The sequence below is a fragment of the Patiria miniata genome, unplaced genomic scaffold, assembly GCF_015706575.1.
Source record: "Patiria miniata isolate m_02_andy unplaced genomic scaffold, ASM1570657v1 HiC_scaffold_5, whole genome shotgun sequence".
NCBI classification, from domain to species: Eukaryota; Metazoa; Echinodermata; class Asteroidea; order Valvatida; family Asterinidae; genus Patiria; species Patiria miniata.
In genome coordinates, this window is record NW_024037072.1 from 14,953,524 (window position 1) to 14,972,402 (window position 18,879).

General features: G+C 40.9%; 1 protein-coding gene across 1 annotated transcript in view; it reads left to right on the forward strand.

The window, feature by feature from the left end:
- LOC119741972 overlaps positions 1-18,879 on the forward strand; it is a 33,155-nt gene that overhangs the window by 7,397 nt on the left and 6,879 nt on the right. Inside the window, exons 5-23 of the mRNA XM_038217944.1 lie at positions 402-524; positions 1,557-1,738; positions 2,231-2,406; positions 2,687-3,021; positions 3,772-4,044; positions 5,197-5,431; positions 6,009-6,414; positions 7,680-7,789; positions 8,773-8,950; positions 9,546-9,681; positions 10,791-10,910; positions 11,444-11,573; positions 12,318-12,430; positions 13,792-13,954; positions 14,953-15,195; positions 15,971-16,189; positions 17,054-17,247; positions 18,182-18,383; positions 18,664-18,827. Coding sequence (XP_038073872.1) covers positions 402-524; positions 1,557-1,738; positions 2,231-2,406; positions 2,687-3,021; positions 3,772-4,044; positions 5,197-5,431; positions 6,009-6,414; positions 7,680-7,789; positions 8,773-8,950; positions 9,546-9,681; positions 10,791-10,910; positions 11,444-11,573; positions 12,318-12,430; positions 13,792-13,954; positions 14,953-15,195; positions 15,971-16,189; positions 17,054-17,247; positions 18,182-18,383; positions 18,664-18,827 — 3,702 coding nt within the window. The remainder of the gene's footprint in view (positions 1-401; positions 525-1,556; positions 1,739-2,230; positions 2,407-2,686; positions 3,022-3,771; positions 4,045-5,196; positions 5,432-6,008; positions 6,415-7,679; positions 7,790-8,772; positions 8,951-9,545; positions 9,682-10,790; positions 10,911-11,443; positions 11,574-12,317; positions 12,431-13,791; positions 13,955-14,952; positions 15,196-15,970; positions 16,190-17,053; positions 17,248-18,181; positions 18,384-18,663; positions 18,828-18,879) is intronic.

An 18,879-nucleotide genomic window follows, 5' to 3' on the forward strand; every position in this document is an offset into this window, starting at 1 on the left:
TTTTATCTTCAGTATTTTTGTTTTGCTGATTTAACATTGAACAGTCAAACCTTTTCGCATTTCTCCTGTATTTGGCAGGTGTCATTAACTGATGGGCGTCAACGAGTGTTTTCAAGGCATAAAAGTTCAAGCTTGTGCTCAGAGTTGATTCTAGTCACATTCAAATAAGAATAATCTTGAGACTATATTGAGATATTTTGAGAATTTTTAGGGTCTAAACTATATAGATAAACACGCTGGTATTCTTGTATTTCTTTTTGAGACATTGTATAACTAAGGTTATGCGGGAATGATTGACATTGTAATCACTTTGTGGTGTCAGATCTATAAAATTATTGCAAAAATTTGCAAAACATACTTCTCTGAACAGTCTTCTTGTGTACATTTTGACATTTGCTCAGGTTTTGGAGAGTGTTGGCGGTACCCTGATGGGGCTGGTATCCAGCAATCCCAGCCAGGGGTCCATCTACAGACCCTCACGCATGGATCTGGTGGAATTCATCCGACAGTGCGACCCTTGCAAAGTATGTGTTTTAAGAAGTCATATATTTTTGAATTTATATCTCCCTTCAACTTGTATTGGGTTTAAAACTCGTCATCGACAGATTCTATCTCCAGATTGGCTGTGAGTGTGTCACGTGATATCGGCTATTTTCACTTGATCATCTACACCCATAAAATATAATACCCATAGCAACCACGCTACCAAAGCACTTATGTACTTGCTGTTGTGTTTCCCATTCAAACAGGATCTTCCAGGATTCCAGAGGAATAGGCTAAAATTTCTTTCATTGAAAAACAGGATTTTGTTACACACAAAACGGAAGAAACTTCACATTTTGGGAAAATTCAAGTTTATTTGATGTAAATGTATATATGATTACCCCCTTAGGCCATCAGCCTGGGGGTTTGGTCGGTATCAAATGAGGGGAATAATGCTCATTGTGATATTTGGCAAGGTATGCACCCATATGTGATAGCATTGCAGCGGTGGCAGCTTTTTGGGTACTATCATAAAAAGGGTGGGGGGGCAAAACATGCTCTTTACCACATATAATTAATCCGGTAATAAGAAAATAGGTGGCCATTTTGAAAAAAAAATTAAAAGTGATAACACCCACAAAAACTGCCACCGCTCACACTGCAAAGCTTTCACACATTTTCCAACTCTAGATGTGCATACCTTGCCAAAAATCGCTCTGAACATTGCTCCTTTCGATCATTTAATACCGGTGGCCAACTTTTTGGAGCGAAGCTGATAGCCTACCTAGTCACTAGATTTAGTGCTTTAATCGTGATATATCTCAAGTATACTATTTATGTGAAGTAACTGAATCTTGTTGCAGAAACAAATGTTGGAGTTCATGGAGTAATCGGTGTCCTAATGATAGGCAGAGCATACTGTCAGATACGTTGAGTTCCCCCTGGTTCTCGTCAGATCCTCACGAACTCCCACTAACTAAGAGATGTCGTGTCATGAGGTGCAGCGGCAAACTTATTCTTATTATTGCCGAAACAAAATGAGAATTAGAGAAATCTATAACTTTCCCTTTCAGGAGTCTCCAGACACCCTGGATATCTGCCTGTGTGCCCACTACCAGGTCAGCAGCGTGGAGGAGCTAGGGCATGGACCTGTCAATCGGCTGAGTCAACAGATCATCAAGATGGCTGCCACAGTAAACCAGCCAGAGGAGCAAAATGCTGTTATTTACGAGACGGCTTTGTGTGCATCAAATAGGTGTGGTTTTAGTGACTCAACATTTGTGACCCAGCCCATCAAAATGAGTCATATGTTGCCAAAATTACTTTTAAGTAATACAAATCTTAACAAATCATACATAGTTGAAGTCAGCGAGAATAGACAACAGTTTGACCCACAAAATATAGGAATATATTACAATGTCAAACTAAGCGATACATCAAAATGAAGAGCTCTTTCAACTGAACATAAATTACGAGAATGCTTCAAAACTCATTTTGTGTGGTCCGGTGACATATTTTTATTTACAGCTTGCTAAATGGCAAGGCCAAACAGTTGTTTATTGATGCAATTTAATGCATTGGAGTCCCTTAAACTATACCTCTGCAGTTTAAATAAATAAATAGGGTGAGTGGTTGGGTAAAATGTGAATCAACTGTCAGCATTTGCTTTGCTGTTTGTAGGCTTGGCTGCACGTTGCCTGCTGACCAGCTTACAAATGTTTTCTCTCCTATACACATTCTTTTGAAGGCGGAATGAGAGTAAACACAAGGAGGTCGGCTTGTTTGGCTCTCAGAGCCTGGAGAGCGCCCTCGCTTGTCTGGCCTCTGCCCCTCTGCTGGAGGATCTAGCCGAGTGGTCTCATTGGTCGATGGTCTTTGAGCCGGAACATGGAAACCTGAAAGCATTTCTGGAACGAAATCCTGGTATGGCATTTGTGTGATTAAAATTTCCTTTTAATTTCAATTCTTGGTTCCTTTTTTATTATTTGATTTTAAGAGTTGAGTGCATGTTTCTTTTCCTTTTTGTAATATTTCTTTCAAAAATGGTAGCATGGTGCTGTTTAAAAACATTTTATAGTCCCTTTATTGTAGTTTGTAATACGAAATTTAAAATGTTTTTTGAAATTGTACAAACTGTCTGATGATTTTTTTCACATCTTCGTAGTAAATAAGGAATTCAGGATTTTTTTGTCTTGAACTTCAGGTCAAAGTGTGTCGCCACCAATAGAAATCAATGCCCTGGAGGTCCGTCCTGGAGTCTTGCTCCGATTGGCCACAGATACGTCACCTGACCACTTTGCCGCAGCTGCAAAGCGCGGCGACAGCATCAACACCGTCGGCCATCTTGCCTCTCTAGTGGCCAAGGAGGGCCTTACCAATGCACCACTGGCATTGCTTAGCAACCACATGGAGACGGCTCTGAATATTCTGGCCGTTGAGTCTGAGGGAGAGGAGATGAAACACAGGGCTGTGATTGGTTTTGTGCTGGACTGCCTAATGGCTGTGCCTCTCCTCATTGGACAGACAGTTGTTAGGCAGGTGTGTATTGACTTTTTTTTTTAAACTCTTTGACAATAGAATTAATTGATTAGATTTATGAAATGAAAATACTCTGAAATCAATGCTGAGCTGAAACGTTTCTTCATCACCAATTTGAGGTATTTTTTGGCCAAAATATTGGTTCAGGTATACAAAAAGTTCAAAGCTTTGCTACTATTCAGGTAGTTGTAGCACCCAGAAAAAACTGAGGTCTGAATAACATCCAAGTCGTGAAATGTGATGCGATCAAGCTAACTGAGTGGTTTGTCGACCCTGGTCAATTTTTCTTTTTTTACAGATTTGAAAAGAGCACAATCTCGGCATTCCTGTTGTGAACACCGCATGCTGGTACCGTCTTTAGTTCAAAAATTATAGAAGTCGAAACACCAAGAAATGTGACGAAGTGATGTGATGAAGTGGTCCTATTTTGGCCTGAATCTCCAAATGAAAATTCTCGACAAACAACTCATTTAGCTTGATCGCATCACAAATGTCCAAAGAGTCATCTCACTTGAAAATTTGCGAAGTTGGTAAATTTTCTGGAAGTTTTGCCTCGAGAGATGTAAATGTTAACATTGGATTTTGCCATTCACCAATCCCCTTGGAAAAACATTCAAAGCGTTGAACGGAAGTGGGACTTTAAACTACCGTCTCTTTACCAGTGCAGCTGTTTGCCACTTGACCACAATTTCCTTGACAAAAGGCAAAACTTAATGAAAATATTTATTATGCTGCTCTTGGTTACTGCAGGTCATCTTAAATCCCCTGACAACCGTCATTGGGTCAGAGGTCAAATCAAGACAGTTGATTCTCAAGGCCTGCCGCACTACCACCCAGAGGACAAAAATCCAGAGGCTGGGGCTCCTGCTGGGCATCGGCCAATGGAAGAACAGCTTCACAGAGGAAAGGATGCCCCGGAACATGGATAAGGAGGAAGACTATGTAGAGGACTTCTTAGGAAGTGAGGACGAATGTTACTTCAGTGATTTGCTCGGGATGAGCAAAGCTCCTAAACGTACTGAGGTGACAATTTTATAGATTGATCTGAGTTCTTTCTGGTAATGAATCTGAAGGTCCTTTAATGTTTCAGCTGAATTGAACAATATAACTTTTTGTAAAAAAACCCCAAAATTACAACATGATTCTGAGGTTAACCAGTTAATACTGGAAAATGTGTAAACACGACCTGGTAATGTATATTCACAGGGGTTAAATCGTCAAGAGTCTTTGGTGGTGTGCACACTGTATTTTGAACTTGAATTGCCTACTATACACGGCCTGTGGTGAGAAGCATCGTATAAATATTGTAGTGTCAGTATTGGTAGTGTTTGACTTGACATAAAAATTTGGCCGATATATCAGTCAGTATCAGTTTTTCTGTCAAAAATAATCCTGGTGGCTAAGTTGTAAAGCATGCTTATTCTATTCGTGAGTCTGGGCTTTGGATTTTATTTGTAGAACTTGTTGGAAAAAAACACTGTAATAAGCTGTAATAAGCTATCATATTTTGAGCAGAAGATTCACAGAGGTTTCACTGCGAAATGTCCCATCTAAGGTCTGAATGCTTGTGAATCAGATACATGTTTTATCAAACCTAACCGGTTTTTCTGTTGCAAGGGACTCGTGTTTTTGTGAAAGCAGAGTTGTCAAGTCATCACAACTTATAACGTCATCACAAAGCAGTCGCTAGTCAATCGCAAATCATCCAGTCTCATGTCAAGCACAAGAATTCATACTAATTGCGATATTCAATATAATAGTCATATTTTTCATGCGCAGTTGAGACTTTACTTGCTATCTTAATTCTGAATTGATTTGTGATTAGTCAATTTCACAATCTTTGATTAGGCCAAAACAAATAATAGTTCACAATCTTTGATTAGGCCAAAAAGAAAATAATAGTTCTGCTTCCCGTTTCCCTACCTACCCTATTCTGACAGCCCCTACTTTATTTTTTCATTGGAAAAATGAGGAAAAACACCCAAAACCATAAATTTCTAACTTTACCCTTGACTACACGCAGACGCCTCTATATGATCGTACACAAAATAAATTTGGCAAAAAAAAAAAAAATTGCCTACCTACCTACCCTATTTTCGAATGCCATTTAATCGGAAGCAGAACTATTTTTTTGGGCCTTAGAGGCAATTGACAAATCTCTTACATTGTCCACAGGCGGCAGAAAGCTCTTCAACCACGGAGGTCAGTCCCATTGACACACCATCCCTTCAAGATGCTGAAGAGCTTTCCCAGACATCGCTGGAAAAAGATGAGCAGAGTAGAGATGCCCAAGAAGTCCTTAAAGAGGAGGAGACGAAAGAACAATCTGAAGATGACTTTGGCAACCTCATTGCAGCCAGTTTTGAAGATGATGAAGAAAGTATGGAAGTTCAAGAGGATTTATGTAAAAGTAAGAATGTCTTTGATTTTGAGATATTTCCTTGATTTTGTGGTGTTTTGAAAAGGCTGTATCAAGAACTAATCAAGTGATCTTGATCCCAAGTCAATGTTAATCAGAGGCCATCCTGTCATCCTATCCAAAGTCAAGTCAAAAGCTGTACAAATAAAATATGTCAAAAGCGTTCCTTTATCTGTTATTTTATAATAATGTGTTTGATGCCTGGCTGGTGGTTGACTTATTATTTGACATAATTTTAACTCTGGTCCTTATAACGCTGATATTTCAGAAAATAACATATTTTGTCTCATAATGTTAGTGTTAAAAGCATGTGTAAGGAACATACTCAAATAGAACGGGACTGAAACAAATTGGGGAGTGTGATTTTTTTTCTGAAAGTAGAAAACAAAGTTTAAAGAATAACTGAACAAAATAATTTTAATTATTTCTTGTCCAGTAGAATCGAAAAGTAATGCCAATGATTCTTTGGCAGCGGGCTCGGAAAAAACACATCGTCTTGGAATGAGAATTTGGACACAAATTTTAAGGAAAAATACACATCAAATTTGATTGTTTTATTTCCACTAAGGAGAGGGTGATACTGATGATTCTCAGGCAGTGGGCACGGGAGAGGAAATTTCAGCTCGCGGTGAAACTTTGGATGGAGATACTCCACCTGTAACAGAAGAAACAATCAAGACCGAGGATGAAGCGGAACCAGAGCCTGACCTAACGCCATTCCAGCGCGACGTGCTGGACTGCCGGGCAGTGATCCACAGCATCTGCCGGGAGGAGTTTGGCGTGGGCATGGAGCTGGACGAGCAGACCCAACGACTGATGGACCGGCAGCGGGAACGCATCGGTCGCAGCCTCAAACGACTCTCTGAGGAGCTGTACAGCAAGGACACCCATTTTGTCCTGGAGCTGATCCAGAACGCCGACGACAATGAATACGAGACAGGGGTGGACCCTTCCTTAGTATTCCTGGTGGACAGGTCAGTGGCAGTGACAAGATACAACTTTTTTTAAAACGTGATTTGTATCAAGATACCATTAAAATTGTTACTAGTTATGAAACCAAGGATTTCACAAAAGTACCCATGGCACTGTAGCTCGTAAGGTTGAACAAACCTCAAATCAAATTAGGTTTTGCCCTTCACCGATGTATAAACACTGTACACTCGAGTGTGTTACCTCCCGAGTGAAAGTTGGAAAAAATCACTCGGGTGGAACTCGAACCCACGACCTCCTGCTTTCTAGTGCAGACGTCTTACCACTCGACCACCGAGCTAATGGGATCGGTTAGCTCGGTGTTGAACAAACCTATAGAGAGAAACCATGGAATCAGACAGGGACTGAATACCAAATCAACAGATTGACTCAGGCGGAATTCAAACCTGGGCCAGTGGTAGGCAAGGAAAGAACCACCACACCGCAGTGAAATCACTGCGCCAACCTGACACAAGATACATATCATGAGTCAGGTTGGCACATCCAGCTGTTTGACACACATGCAATAATTGAATTCGTTCATAAGTTTGTTGGTTATTTAAAGAGGTTGTGTAATGCTGAAAGTCGTTTTGTTTTTTGTATTTTTTTTATTGTAGAGTAGACCCATATATATCATAATGACAAAGTCCCATTCTTTTGTAATGTCGTTTATATGTTTATAAAACTGAAATTCATCGAGTAATTTGTTGGTCGGCGAACGCATAATTGAAAACAACAGTTGTCGGGTTCTTCGTAAAATGAGAAAAATCGTGACGTAATAAACAGGACTCGTTTATACTACGCTGCATCGGGAGTCCTGTTTATTACGTCACGATTTACTATGTTTTGTTTGCTGCCCCCAACGCCGACTTTTACACAAATTGCATGTTCGGGTCGAAACAGGACCTGAAAAACGGCTCTCAAAAGTACCCTTTGTACTCATTTCATGACAGACACAGTAGTCGTTTTTATTTCATCACACCTTAGGCTACATATACCACATTCCACAGCCTCTTTAAAAAAATTAAAATTTCAACCACTCGAAAGTGCTACAGCTGCGTAACTTTTTGACTTTCATCTCAAAATTACGTTTTAAATGGTAAATGTCTAAAAAAAAAAGAACAATGGTAAATCACAGTTACAAGTTTGGACTCTTGTTTGTAATCTGCCTATGAAATCTATCTTTGACTAAGCTTACCTGAAACTATTCCAGACATTCACGGCATGTGCAGCATTATCCATACAGTGATATGTCGTTACACCCCTACAGGTCTGAGGTGACTGTCCTTAACAACGAGGTCGGGTTCTCGGAGAGCAACATCCGGGCTCTCTGCGACATCGGGAGGAGCACCAAAGGAAAGCACAAGAGAGGATACATCGGTAAGACAATGGAGACAGTTTTGTTAAACGTTTTGAAATGTTTGCAAGGATTTTGACTTGGGATTGATCCCTTGCCACACTGTGTATTTTCGGTTCAGTTCCAACAGATCCCACTGGTATGTTATGGTTGGATTTTAATTTAAAAAAAAAGATTCAAGTTAATTTGGCTCGCACTCTTCGTTTTGCACAAGAATGTTCCGCATTAATTCCTTACTAATGGAATTTCATAAATGATGACCTTTTGCCGGAAATGTTGAATAAGGATCTTACAGTACTGAAATAACAAAGACAGGTTTATGGACAAATGAGAGGAACACCAACATATCTGATTAACTCAGTTGATAGACTGCCATAACGATATTAATTTCTTTTGACATCTGTTTTCATTATTGGGTTGTATCTGTTCTTAATTCTTCTATTTCTTTTACTTATTTTTCTTCTATTTATTACTGGTAATGAAACCAGGGATTCCTCAAAAGTGCCCTAGGCACTGTAGCTTGCAAGCCTGAAGAAACCTACAGAGAGAAGACAGAAGAAATTACAGTGTTAGAGGTGGGAGGAAAACCCCAGAAGAAAATTCTGAGGAAAACCCACAGAATCAGGTAGGGACTGAAAGCCCAATCCACATGTGGTCTGGGGCAGGAATCGAACCCAGGCCATAATGGCGGAAGGCGAGGAAAGATTCACTGCGCCAACCTGACTTTTATTTATTACTGGTATTGAAACCAGGGATTCCTCAAAAGTGCCCTAAACACTGTAGCTCGCAAGCCTGAAGAAACTACAGAGACAAGACAATGAGAAGTAATTACAGTGTCAGAGGTGGGAGGAAAACCCCAGAAGAAAATTCTGTGGAAAACCCATAAAATCAGATAGGGACTGAGAACCCAATCAACATGTGGTCTGGGGCAGGAATCGAACCCGGGCCATAATGGTGGAAGGCGAGGACAGATTCACTGCGCCAACCCGACTCCCTCTTCTTTCAGGGCACAAGGGCATTGGATTCAAGTCAGTTTTCAGAGTGACTGACAAACCTGAGATCACGTCCAAGGGCTATCATGTGTGCTTCGATCAGAGTTCCGATCAGATGGGTTACATCTTGCCCACCTGGGTAGGGCCGGAAGAGATCCAGGATGTTGCCCAGATGGAGGAACCTACCAAACCGTAAGAGCTAATGCTGTTGAAACAATCGTACAGTACTTTACAATACTTGTCAATAGGCCTGATCCCTGAGCAAACGAGGACAATTTAACAATTCTGTTTTCTGAGTACAAATAGTAGAATCACAGTTACTGAACAGTTTTATCAGCTTTACCTCAATGTTTTTGCCATGGGAGTGGGGGAGGGGTGGGGGCGGGGAGTGTGCACAGTGATAGCATGCTTGGATTGGTGTGTATTAGTAGTATTTATTTCTGGTAGTGAAACCAAGGATTCCTCAAAAGCGCCCTAGGCACTGTAGCTCGCAAGCCTGAAGAAACCTGTAGAGAGGAGACAATGAGAAGAAGTTACAGTTTTAGAGGTGGGAGGAAAAGCCCCAGAAGAATATTCTGGGGAAAACCCACGGAATCGAGTAGGGACTGAAAACCCAATCCACATATTGGCCCAGGCAGGATTCGAACCCGGGTCACAGCGGTGGAAGGCAAGGAAAGTACCGCTACACCAACCTGGTTCCCCAAATTATAGGACAGTAACAAAGATTTTGTGATTTTCATCAATATTCATCACATCTGCATGATCTTACGAATATTTAATTGAACAGCTGGACCACCCGGATCACCCTGCCTCTGAAGGGAGACTTCCAGCGAACCACCAGCCTGGTCAACAAGTTTGAGGATGTCCAGCCCTCCCTACTGCTGTTCTTAAACAGACTACGATCGATTATCATCGTTAAAAAGGTTAGATTCATGAGTAGTTCAATCCTTTTAGTTACATATACATTACACATAGTGGGGCTCCATACTGCCCTGTATCTTAAATACATGTACTTTGGGTATACACCTTTAAAGAAGCACAGAAGCATTTGTTTTTATTCCTATAGTATTTGTTGATTTTTTTCTTCAAATTCCAGGATTCTACTGAATAGTTCAAATGCGGCTGGCTCCAACATTTTTTTTCTGATACTGCCACCTTTGTTAATGATGGATTTTTTATATGTAGGAGTAGTATTGTTCTCTTTACTTGTCCGTGTTTATTTCTTGAACTGAGCATTAAAATAAAATCCCAAACGAGATTACGGAGCCATTATTAGCAATCCTATGGGAAGAGAAATAGGCTTAGGTAATACTCTGTGGAGAACAACATTTGGTTAACTTTTAGAAATGTTTGGAGAGATAAACAATTTTGGATAAACTTTTCAGACTCTTTGGGCTTCCATTCCACCTTAGTTGTCAATGGAAATTACAGTCCATACCAGTCAAGTGAGAGAACTTACCTTTCCTGTTTGTGTGCACTTGTTAATTTGTAACATGTGTTAAAGGAAATATACATCATTGGCTTTTGCTGTCATCATCAGAAATGAACTATTTGAGGGGTTAGTATAATAGATCAAATATTGTTACACTGACAGCGTTTGAAGTTTTGTGTTCGAAAATGCTGGAAAAACCAAGAAAAACAAAACTGTTCAAGTAGTCTGGTTCCCTGACTCCACTAAATATAAAATGAATCAATTTACAGATACCCGAAAATTGTAAGGTAAGGGTACCAGTCTAGCTGGCCTGCACCCGTTCATGAACATGTTACCAATAGCAAACAAATTTGGACTGAATTAATGGTAAATTTGGAGCAGTAGTTGAAAAATAGTTAGGTTTTTCCAACGGTGGTCGGCCGACCACCGCTTGAAATTTTTACAATAATACCATTATCTTGAAAATGACTTCACACCAGGTGCCCTAATTTTACAGGATGCTTTAGACTGTCATTTACCAACATCCTATTAAGGTATTTCGTAAAAACTTGGTAGTTTTATTTTTCGATGTTTGCAAATGTTGTATATTCCCTTTAACAGGAAGAGAACACGACAAGCCACATGAGCAGAAGAGATAAAGGAGGCAACGTTGTGGAGATCCGCCACTCCAAACACACAGACAGCTGGCTGCTCATCAAGAAATGCTTGGATGCTGCTAAGGTATTGCACAATATTGATTCTCCTGCGACTGGAGTGGGATTCGAACCTTTAGGTAACAGTTTCAGTGCTTGGCCAACAAATTTGAGAAGTCTGCCAAATTAGGGCAAAAATTGCTAATTCGGTAGAGCAACTGGTACAGTATTCTCATTTGGGGTTCGAATCCTGCTGCAGTTAATTTCCGTTGTTCTGATATTCTGACATTCTGACAGTCTTCAGATGTTCAACAACAATTTTTACCGAATGCTCTATTGAGATTTTTTCTTTGGTCGGATGGCCAAGATACAACAGAAGTCAGGCCAAAATTTGAAAATAAAACAAATGCATTTGTAGTTGGCAGAGTTCATTTGAATGTCTATTTAAATATCTCTCACAGTCTATGTAACCATAGAGCTACTTGTTCTAGAAAATGTCATTTGGAAAACACCAACATTTATTCAAACTTGTGCTTAATACCTTGGATCTTTCGGTATGCTTGACTTGCCATTTTTCTGGGTCTTGAAATTTTTTTTAACAATCAATGTTTGGTCTTATAGCTACAGCGAGTGGGCATTGAGTCAACAGAGTTAGGTCTAGCCTTCCCTCTGTCTGACGGCATGTCCAGCGAGCAGAACGTCTTTGCTTTCTTGCCACTGAGGAGCTATGGTTTCCGCTTCATCATTCAGGGTAAGATGAACCCAGGAAATTCTTTCCATTTCCATGCAAAAAAGAAAAAAATATTGGAGAAGTTTGTAGCTGCACAAGTGACTACTTTTGAAAGAGAAATGGTTGAGAGGAGAACAAGATGCATTAATTTGGTTAGTATGCTCAGCCTGTCACGAGCCAAGAGAACTAAATCATCTACCTATCTATGGCTTTATGCAGATTAGTTTAGTTTAGAGTAAACTGACTAAAATTCTAACTGTTATTGCAACACATGACTGAACCATGTTCTTTGACTTGACTTTGGAATACAGTGGAACGCCGCTATAACGAACATGGTGGGATCCACAGAAAGTGTTCGTAATAACGATCGTTCGGTATTTTTTTGTTAATCTGTTGATTTTTTCAACAGTACTGTTTGTTACGTTTTGTACATTAAAACTGGGAGCCAAGGATGATGTTTGGTATAGCTGAATGTTCTGTATGGCGGTGTTCGTTATAGCGGCGTTCCACTGTAGTAATATTTGAAGATATTGATGCCAGATGGCCATTTTTTGCAGAGATCTGATATCAGAATTGTTGTACATTGCTGGCATCTTTCCTTTAATGAGCTAGTTCCCTCATTACGTTTATGCCGTAACAAAATTGAAAAACAAATTTTCTGTGACTTCCCAGAACATTTTGCATACCTTGTAAAAGTCCCTGATTATCACATCTTAATTCCAATATTGTCATGCTCATTTCACTCTTTTATGTTTTATATTCCAGGTGACTTTGACATCCCGTCATCTCGGGAGGACGTGGATGCTGACTCTGCCTGGAACCAGTGGCTCCTGCGAGAGATTGCGCCGCTCTTCATCGATGCCCTGGAAAACTTCAAGGTCAGCAGATACATATCAAATCTGTTCTTGTTGGAGAGAGAGCAAGTTTTTGTCCAAAACTTGATTTAGTTTTTGCCAGCATGCCAAAAAAGCCTCCTCGGCAGTAGAAGACGATATCACTGAGATCAATCATATGCAGACTTAGGCACTTTGGCACTCAAACCCCCACAAAATCCGAGCATACCTCTCTACACAGGGTGAGTAAAAAACCGAAACTCAAATGTTTTAGTGAAGGTAAGTGTTCTTTCAGCAAAACAAAAAACAAATCACATAGGGATGTGTGTGAAGTTTCTTAGTTTTGCTGAAAGAACGCACACCTTTTTTGTGATCCGTAGACAGAACTTTAGAACGTTGGTTGTGTTTAAAATTCCGTAACTTGAAAAGTACATGAGTGATTTGAATGATTCTTGTACTAAAAGAAAGCTTATGAATTGGGCTTTCATATCCTAGATTTTGAAAGTGCTACATGTAGAACTACACTAACACAGTGGTCCCGACATTTGGGTTTTTTTTTTTTTTACTCACCCTGTATTCATGCAAATATGTGCGCACTGACTATGCTCGGGTCCGAGTGCCAAAGTTCCCCACCCCTGGATTTGACTCATCTTGTTGATAGTGCCCTCTACCACACAGCAGCTTGAATAGGCTTACTTGTCAGGGATCAGGACTGCATGGCTGCATCATGGGAACAAAATCCGAATCCAGACTTGGATCCGTTCTTCGACCAAGACTGTAGGAGAAATCAGGTTCAATTTGAAGAAAAGTGGCTTATAAAATGGAACGCAACGATGAATTACGTCAGCAGTCTAGCTGAGATGAGCGAGACTCAAACTGTGCTAATTCATTTATGAACACAGATGTATTTATACTCTGGCCATGACAATGATAAAACAAGGATTGCAGGCCATTTACCTAAAATTATATCGGACATTGAAACTTATGGGAATATCAGAGACAAACTGAGTTGTATCTGTGTGATTGTTAAACTCAGAAACTAGATTTGATCATCAGTGATGCTTCAGGAACCCTGTGTGTCCTCCACCACTTCTGAATTCGGAGAAGGAAAACAAAGCAAACTTTGCATTGTTTGAAACTATTTCCAACCCATTTAGTGCCCCCTCTAGAAAACGAGGAACCCAAAGTACCCCCCGTGAAATTGAAATCAAGTATTGTTTGAAACTATTTCCAAACCTATTTAGTGCCCCCTCTAGAAAACGAAGAACCCCAAGTACCCCCCGTGAAATTGGAATCAAGTTATGCCACTGGAAGCACTTCAGCTTAAACAGTATTTGCACCACCTTATTTTATTGTGAATGGCGGGAATTTGTAAAGTTTGTGAAATATCCCATCCCTTTTTTTAGGCACATTACCACGACGATCCCGTCCATGCCGTCTGCCAGTTCCTCAAGTTCGTTCCTATGGAGAGTCAGATTCTGACGGACTTCTTCCGGAAGGTGGCCACCAACATCCACCAGAGACTGAAGGCCACACCCTGTATGCCGGTACTCACTGGCCAAGGCGAAGGCAAGTTTGCTTTATAGCCGGAGTGCATGACCTATAGCGGACTGTGCGAGGACCGTAGGATGACCGGTGGTTAATAGCAATATGCGACCGCCTCGACTCAAACGATGGTCAACACTTGATCACAAAACTTCCCACCTGGCTTTTCAGGTCCTGGCTCCCCATTGTGCTTTATGATATATGATGGACACGGCTGTTGGTAACCAGTGATGGAACCACATGCCCCTATGCTTGACCTTTTAACCAACCATGATTAAATGCATCCTACCAAGAACGGTCACAACACTGGTTAACCAATGGCCATGCACGCGTTATTTACAGCTGGGTAGTTCCACTGTGTTGGGCGTACATCTTGGACTATTCAACATTGTACATACTTGTAATTATAATCATTAAGTGGATTTTAATTTTGATAAAATGTATCAGTTAGTTACTACAATGATTTAAAAACAAAGCAGTTATTCATCCAACTTTTTTCAAACAATCTAGTACAAAATTTTGAAAACCGTGGTGTCTTACGTACTCAGACAAATACGTACCAGTTAATTAATTAATTTTCAGTTGCAAGTAACAGGCCCACATTGAACATTGTTTGAAATAACCATATTTCACTAATATACAGATCAGTCCTTCTGATTTGAAAATCACAGGCGTGTGGAAAAAGGCACACGTGGATGTTTCTAGGCGTGTGGTTTTTCTAGGTGTGTGATTTTCTAGGCGTGTGATTCTGTGGTCCGGGGGCGATTCAGGCGTGCAATTATTCACACTTCTCGGGAAGCTTTTAGGCGTGCGATGGCGTGGGGGTGCAGTCGCACGCCTCAAATCAGAAGGACTGCAGATAATAAGCTTCAAAATGATACACGTGTTTCATTTGTGGCATTTGTACCATCTTGAAATGTTGGTATTGAGCTGTATAATTCTGTGGAATTGCCCATTATCGGTGCAACATTATTGAAAATAAATTCCAGTTACGAGTTGAATGTATTTTATTTTTCCTTCAGATGATGTTTGTTGGAAGTTGCCATCAGAGACCCTCATGTGTCCAGACCGTAGCGTCCGGGAGTTGGTCTGTGAGTTGGTTCCAGAAGACACCTTGCAAGAGCATCTGAGCTGCTCCTACCTGCATCCGCATGTGGCGAGCGCCGTCAGCGAGGTGTTGCTCAAGAGTCTGGGAGTCAAGGTGCTACAGATGGCGGAGCTGATGAACATCCTGAGCAGTGTGGCACGGGCAGCTAAACAGACAGGTATAGTGGCCTAACTATGGGAGAATTGGGATCAGGGGGACCCCCCCCCCCCCCATTTCCAGGCCTGTAACTCAACCCCTCTGATCCCCCCCCCCCTCCCCCGCCCCATCTCAGAATTGGGAGACTGCAAAAATAGCTTTGTGTTTTGAAACTATGACCAAACCCATTGTGAACCCCTAGTCTGGTTGAAAATCACAACGGTAATGTTTGCCCGCAACCAGCCTATTGCAAAATAGCAATAGGCCGTACCATGAATGAACAAATTTGGAGGTGATGAGTTTCCATTTTTGCTGATTTCGAAAGTGTTTTTGGCAAATATTAATAAAGAGAGAGAAATTACTGTTCAGTATTCAAAACCTATGCAGTTGAAATGCTTGAAAGTTACCTTCATGGAGACACTGATGATTTTGCATACTTTTTATGGTAAGACTATCCTGCTCTGAACGTGTTGCCCTTCTCTGGGCGTGTTGCCTGCCTCAGGAATGAGTCCCTGCTTTGCAGCAGATTGTCTGCTCTGCGGGCGACCAACCGTAGCGGCCTCACTTGCTTGAGCAATTGAGCAACTGGTTTACACACACACCCATACATCCTTTAAATTGCACTTTATAGTATAGTGATTTTGTCAGACTGATTTAAACACGTGAAGAAGAGTATGAAAGATTAATGAAAGAGTAATGAAATAGTATGTTTTTTCTATTACATATAAAAAGCAGTAGTAGTACAAGTTTTGTTGATTCCTGTCACATATGTGGAACTGCGGGTATTGCTGTTACAGAGGAACCGTTGTCTCCTAAAACCGTGGCACAATGGCTGACCTGTATCTATCGTAGCCGCGACAAATACGACGTATCCCAGGGAACACTGGACCAGCTACGATCCATTCCCATGATTCCACTGTCATCGGGACGGGTTGTCACCATGGAGGAGGGCAGTGTGTTCTTCCCTAACAGGGAGGAAGACAGGACCAACCAATCACAAGGCCAGATGCCATCAGGTGATTTCTTCTTTGACCAATAAACGCAGATGATGAGATAGTGGATGCACTGAAATTTAAAGTACTGCATTAAAACAGCAACTTTTGTAAGAACATAGTTTTTAAACTCTTTTTATCCCATTGGAAAATTGGAAAATCAGAGTTTTAGCTGATGAAGTAATTGTGAGCAATTCAAACCACAAACAAAACCGACTTCATCTTGTGAAATTGTCATCCGTTTGTAGATTCCTGTGAGTGACATTGGTTTTTATTAATGAGGGGTCTGAATGAATTTGAGTTTGTGTGATGTTGACCTATCACCGTTTGCAAGTTAGCCATGCTCCTGAGATGGCCCTGTGGAATTTTGTACGTTAAGTTTTGTTTGTCTCAGATTTTGCACATTCCGCGTCAGTTTGTATATCATGCAATTGGACTATATCTCTGCGTTGATGCGATTCTACCACGATAGGTTAATTGCACAGAACAAGACGTGACGGAAGTCAAATATGAAGTTGAAAGGGACCTCTTTGAGACAAATGCTGGGTGGCAAAACGCTTAGTAAATCACTCCTGCTGCCTGCCTCTGAGGTTTTTCTCACAGATATCATTTGAAAAAGAGAATGTACCATGACAATCTAGTGCAGTGGTACTTAATTCCTGGCCATTTCTCTCTTTGAACCAGGTCAATTTCCACTCATCTGGAGTTTACCCCCCAACTTCCAAAACCAAAAATGTTTTCATTGTCTTCCCTCCGCACATTATTTTCAGGCTTGCAAGCTACAGCGCCGTTGCCACTTTTGGTTTCATGACTTTACTACAACATTGAAACCTTATAATAAAATGCTTTAATTAATGTAATAAATGCAATATTTTTGGTTTTGTCCAGTAGCTCACAGCCAGCCCTTACAGGCCTTGGAGGAGGACATGTGTACTTTAGACGGCCGAGTCCTGACCAGCCTGGACAGCGTGGCCAACTCCCAGGTGATCCAGCTGCTTGAGGAGCTAGGAGTCCTTCGCATCAGTCCTAGAGATGTGATTGGCCACCACATACTGCCGGTCATCCAATCCGATCAGTGGAAGGTAGGTTTTTGATTTGATTAATCGAAAATTACTGTGTAAAAATGAAGGGTTTCCTTGAGAAAGCGCAATAGCACATACCAACAAAATTCTCCACCAAAAAGTAAAAACCACAAAACATACTATGGAAGAACATCTTTCAAAAGAAAGTGATATAGAACAGCACAATGGATGTGTACTTGCTGCAAATAATGTAAAAATGTTAGGGTTTTTTTTCTAGAAAGAGAACCCGAACCTTACGTTTCTGTACCAACAGGGAGATGGATGACGGGCATTGTAAAGACTTGGTTTTCTTGACAGTGTTTCACCTGTTGATGACAGTATTTATTAGAAGACACTATTGGGTTAATGTATATTCAGATGAAACCTTTAGTTGAGTTGCATATACTCTCTGTGACATATAGGTACTAGCACTTGAAACTAAAGGCTAAGGCTAAGCCAGTGGCTAAGGCTAAGCCAGTGGCTAAGGCTTGAAATAACACACAAGTCTATGGGAAGTGGCTGCGGCTGCTACCATAAACACATGTAATTTCAAGTCGTAGCCAAGTAATACAGACATGGCCTCACTTAGCCTTCACTGGCTCTTGCAAGTACTTCTCTCAGTATTACCAGCAGCTGTGTTTTATTGTGACGTTGTTCTGTTACTTTGTAATGCTTGAACCGAGGTCTGGCAGAAAGGTTACTTTTAAGAACATTTTTGGAGAAAGAAATCTAAAATGCTTCTTTATTCTCCATAAAAGGCACTATGAAACCCAAAGTGTCAAAAACGTCTTCGTCTCAGACAAAATGTTTGAAGTTTTCACAATGGTTTGTGGAACTTTGGACCTGTCAGTTATTGGTGTGTATCAGACATTTTGTTGTGAAAGCAGTCATTTTGTGGTTCGTAGGTTGGACGTGTAGGTGAAATGATGACATCAGTTTTATTGATATGATTTAGGACAAATCCCAGGATGTTCTGGTTGGCTACGTAGTGTACATCAAAGAACAGCTAGCCAGGCAGCCAGATGTCTGTGACTTGGACAAGATAGCAGACTGCATCCACGTTGTGACCAACCACGGACTGATCCAACCCAGGGAGAGACCTGTTCACTTCACTGTGACGTATGGCAACCCTGTTGACCTTAATCAAGACCTGCCAGGTATGGTGTAGGAGCTGACTTTTAATCCAATAAAAATCGCAAGCAAAATCACCAGTCAGGTTACAAGTTAATCACAAGGCAAATCACAATGACAAGTCAATCACCAAGCGGTCAGGATGGACTTGTGAGGATGCATGGCACCCTTGGGTTAACTTCAGGTGCTAAGCGTTCATCTGGCACACACACAAATGTTGCATCCCACTTTACAAAAGTTCATAGTAATCACTTATAATGTGGATTTACTTAGCCAATGGTTGTCTTGTCTTGTTTGAACTTGCAGGCTGTGATTGGGTTTTGTTGGACAGTTGCTATATCTTCCATGACAGGCCTCACAGACTCCACCCCAACGAGACTATGTCATGGAATGCTTTCTTCAGTAAGCTCGGGGTGCTGAACTTCCTAGCTGTTGAGAAGAAAGTAGTGACAGTGAAGGTGGAGGAACTGGCAAGTATTTTTCTCTCCCTCATCTTTCGAATGATTTGGAGTTCTGTGTCGA